The following is a 3,145-nucleotide window of genomic DNA, read 5'->3' as shown; positions in this document are numbered from 1 at the left end:
ATCCCCCGGGGAGGAAAGCGCCGGGGTCGGGGGGGGGGTTCCTTGTCCATCAGGCGTGGCAGAAGGTGTTGGAGCACGCGTGATGGGGAGAGGGGATGCAAACAGGCGGCGGTGCGGAGGCCATAGGGCAGTTTGGGCGTGGGAGATAAGATTACAGCTAACAAAGCAAAGCCTTCAAAGCCTAATCCCTTTGGGAAAGGCGGGAGGCTGATATGCAAAGCAGAGGCGGTTCCCCGGGGACCACGGGGATGTGGATGCCCGTTTGGAGATGCAGGCGGGGTGATGGGAAGCCACCAGGTAGCCGTGTCTGCCCCAACTGCGGGGTCTGGGGGAAGGCATCTCCGTTTCCAAGGCTGCTAGCTGGTGTGTGGAGGTAGATCATAGAATGGCTTAGGTTGGAAGGAACCTTTGAAGGTCATCTATTTCCACCCCCCCTGCCCTGGGCAGGGACACCTCCCACCAGCCCAGGTTGCCCCAAGCCCCATCCAACCTGGCCTTGAACACCTCCAGGGATGGGGCAGCCACAGCTTCTCTGGGCAACCTGTTCCAGATGATCCCTCCCCAGGTGGGTGCAGCTGGTGGGACTTGCTGGTGGCTTTTCAGTGCCGAAAGACCACCAAGGCTGCAGCTCCTGAAACCCTCCCAGCGACTGCGCTCGAAATCCTGAGCAACCGGGAGGCAATCTAAATGGCAAGAGCCGTTTAGATGTGGTGTTGGGGGATATGGTGTAGGGGAGAACTTTGTAGAGTAGGGTAGATGGTTGGACTCGATGATCCCAAGGGTCTCTTCCAACCGAGACAATTCTATGATTCTATGATTCAATGCACCATGGAGGCGCACGGAGCTGAAGACGTTGCCAGCCCCAGGAGCAGGCTCTTGTCTTCAGGAAAAGGCAAATTTGGGCGGAAAGGTTGCACACAGGCTTTGTGTCCTTTCCAGGGCTGTGTGCATGGTTGGACTTGAGCCTGTCGCACCCGTGCAGCAGGAGAGGGACGCGGGTGCTTTCTGCTCTGAAAAACTCATCCAGTTCCTTTAAACCGCAGTCGGTGTCGCCATCCCCTCCCGCGCTGCTCTCACCGGTTACAGACCCGGTGCCCTACTGGTGGTACTGGAGCCCGTCCCTGCTCATGGTGGCTGTACGTAGGCAGGGAGGAGCGGGGGCTGAGCACGAAACCCGGCGCGGCGGTTTGGCCTCTTTGCTTTGGCTCCAGGCTACGGCTTGTGACTCCCATCCCAAAAGTGTTTTTAGGCAGAAATCCACCGAGCTGGAGAGCTCTGGAGAGGATTTGGCCCCACTAGCCCTGACTAAGCAGGTTTGCTTGGGCTCAGTGCCTCTGGGTGGATGTGGACGTGGCTTGGGGGGGAGAGGGGGCTGGTGGTGGCCCCAGGACTGTGGCTGGTGGCCCCGGGCCTGGCTGCATCCACCTCCGAGGATGGTGCTCAGAATGGGAATGCCCATCAGCTGCCAGGTCATGGCCACAGCGACGTCCCTTCGGTGCAGGGGCAGGTCACCCCTGCTGGCAGAGCCAGGGGATGGTTTTTTGGGAGCCAGGGAAGGGCTCTGCTGCCTCAGGGCTTTTCTGAGCCTCCTCTCCCCGCAAGCCTCGCCGCCCCAATGGGCCGTGAAGATTTACGGACAAAAAAAAACCGGTGCCACGGTCCTTCAACATGCCGCGAGCTGCAGATTCATAGGTGGTGTGGCAGCCTCTGCTGATGGATTGAATAACCCGGCTGTCACCTCTGGGGGGAAAAATACTGCAGCCCTTTTCCCTGTGAAATATCATCAGTTGGTTTTCGCTCGGTGCTTAATGGTGATGGAGATGGAGAGTCCTGAGCTGAAGCTCGTGGCCGCCTCAGCTCAGTCCAGCCCTCCTTTATGGCCTTCACGCTTGAGTAGCTGAAGGAAAACCTGGATTTGACCCCAAAATGCCAGAGGGGAGATGTGTGCCAGGGATTTAGAAGTCATCAAAGCTCAACCAGGGGAGCGGGAGCCCCTCTCAGTTGGGTTACCTGGGGGTTGGGGTCCCCCCCGGCACCCCCCACCTCCATCTAACTCTGCCCTCGCAGGGATGGACCTCTCGGCCAACCAAGATGAGGAGGGGGACCAGGAGACCTACCAGCTGGAGATCAACAAGGACACCAAGAAATGCGCCTTCAGGACCTACACTGGGAAGTACTGGACCCTCACTTCCAACGGGGGCATCCAGTCCACCGCCTCCACAAAGTGAGTCCCCCGTCTCGGGTGACTCGGGGCCATGCCTCGGCTTCGGGGACCCCTCTGCATCTCCCTGGGGAATCCAGAGGGGATTTTCCAGAACAGGCGCTTGTCCCGAAACTCTTCCCAGTGAAGGCAGTGAATTCCCCGGAGCTGGGGCTGTGTCGGGGCTTGCTGCCCGTGATGCTCGGGAAGTCCCTCGGGCCACGTAATCCTTCCCGGCCAGCTGGGGCTGCGGAAACGCTTTTCCCTGCAGTTCAGCCCTCCACTAGCTGAGAGACCAGCAGAAACCCCAAAAGTGCCTTTAGCTGCCTCCTGCCTGCGGGGCGAAGGCTTCCTATTGGGATGGCCACCACGACGTGGCTCATCCCGCAAATATGGATCGAATCGGGGTTTCCCGATCCAGCCGTGACCCTTTCGGAGGCAGCGGGGTGGCACTGGCAGCGTCCCCGTCCGTTGCATCCTGCTGACCGCCCTCTCTGCCCCCGCAGGAACGCGAGCTGCTATTTCGACATTGAGTGGTGCGACAAGCGCATCACCCTGAAAGCTGCCAACGGCAAGTACGTGACGGCGAAGAAGAACGGGCAGCTGGCGGCCTCCATGGAGACGGCGGGTAAGGGACCCCCGTAGGGACCCCCACCCCACGCTGGGGCGGCAGAGGACGGATAAAGTCCCCCCTTTCCCCCGAGCCGGGCTCCTCCTCCAAGCGATGCTCAGGGATGCGGGCGATAAGTTTCCTTAACGACCGTTTCAGGTGCTGTGAGATGAGGGGACGGATGGGGTGGGTGAGAAACGGGTGAGGGGCACAGACCGCCCTCCTCACTGCTGCCAGCAGCCGAGGGGGTCCGGGCTCTGCACACACCACCCCCGGCCACTCTCACGGCCCCTTCTCCTCTCCGGCGCAGGCGAGACAGAGCATGTCGTGATGAA

General features: G+C 60.5%; 1 protein-coding gene across 1 annotated transcript in view; it reads left to right on the top strand.

Annotated features, from left to right (window-relative positions):
- The window catches only part of FSCN1 (fascin actin-bundling protein 1), a 15,553-nt gene that overhangs the window by 11,955 nt on the left and 453 nt on the right, over nucleotides 1–3,145 (top strand). The window contains exons 3-5 of the mRNA XM_009889231.1: nucleotides 2,068–2,224; nucleotides 2,707–2,828; nucleotides 3,121–3,137. Coding sequence (XP_009887533.1) covers nucleotides 2,068–2,224; nucleotides 2,707–2,828; nucleotides 3,121–3,137 — 296 coding nt within the window. The remainder of the gene's footprint in view (nucleotides 1–2,067; nucleotides 2,225–2,706; nucleotides 2,829–3,120; nucleotides 3,138–3,145) is intronic.

The sequence above is a fragment of the Charadrius vociferus genome, unplaced genomic scaffold (genome assembly GCF_000708025.1).
Source record: "Charadrius vociferus isolate BGI_N301 unplaced genomic scaffold, ASM70802v2 scaffold787, whole genome shotgun sequence".
In the NCBI taxonomy this organism is placed as follows: Eukaryota; Metazoa; Chordata; class Aves; order Charadriiformes; family Charadriidae; genus Charadrius; species Charadrius vociferus.
The sequence above is the reverse complement of the archived record's forward strand: the minus strand, read 5'-3'. Positions and strand labels throughout refer to the sequence as shown.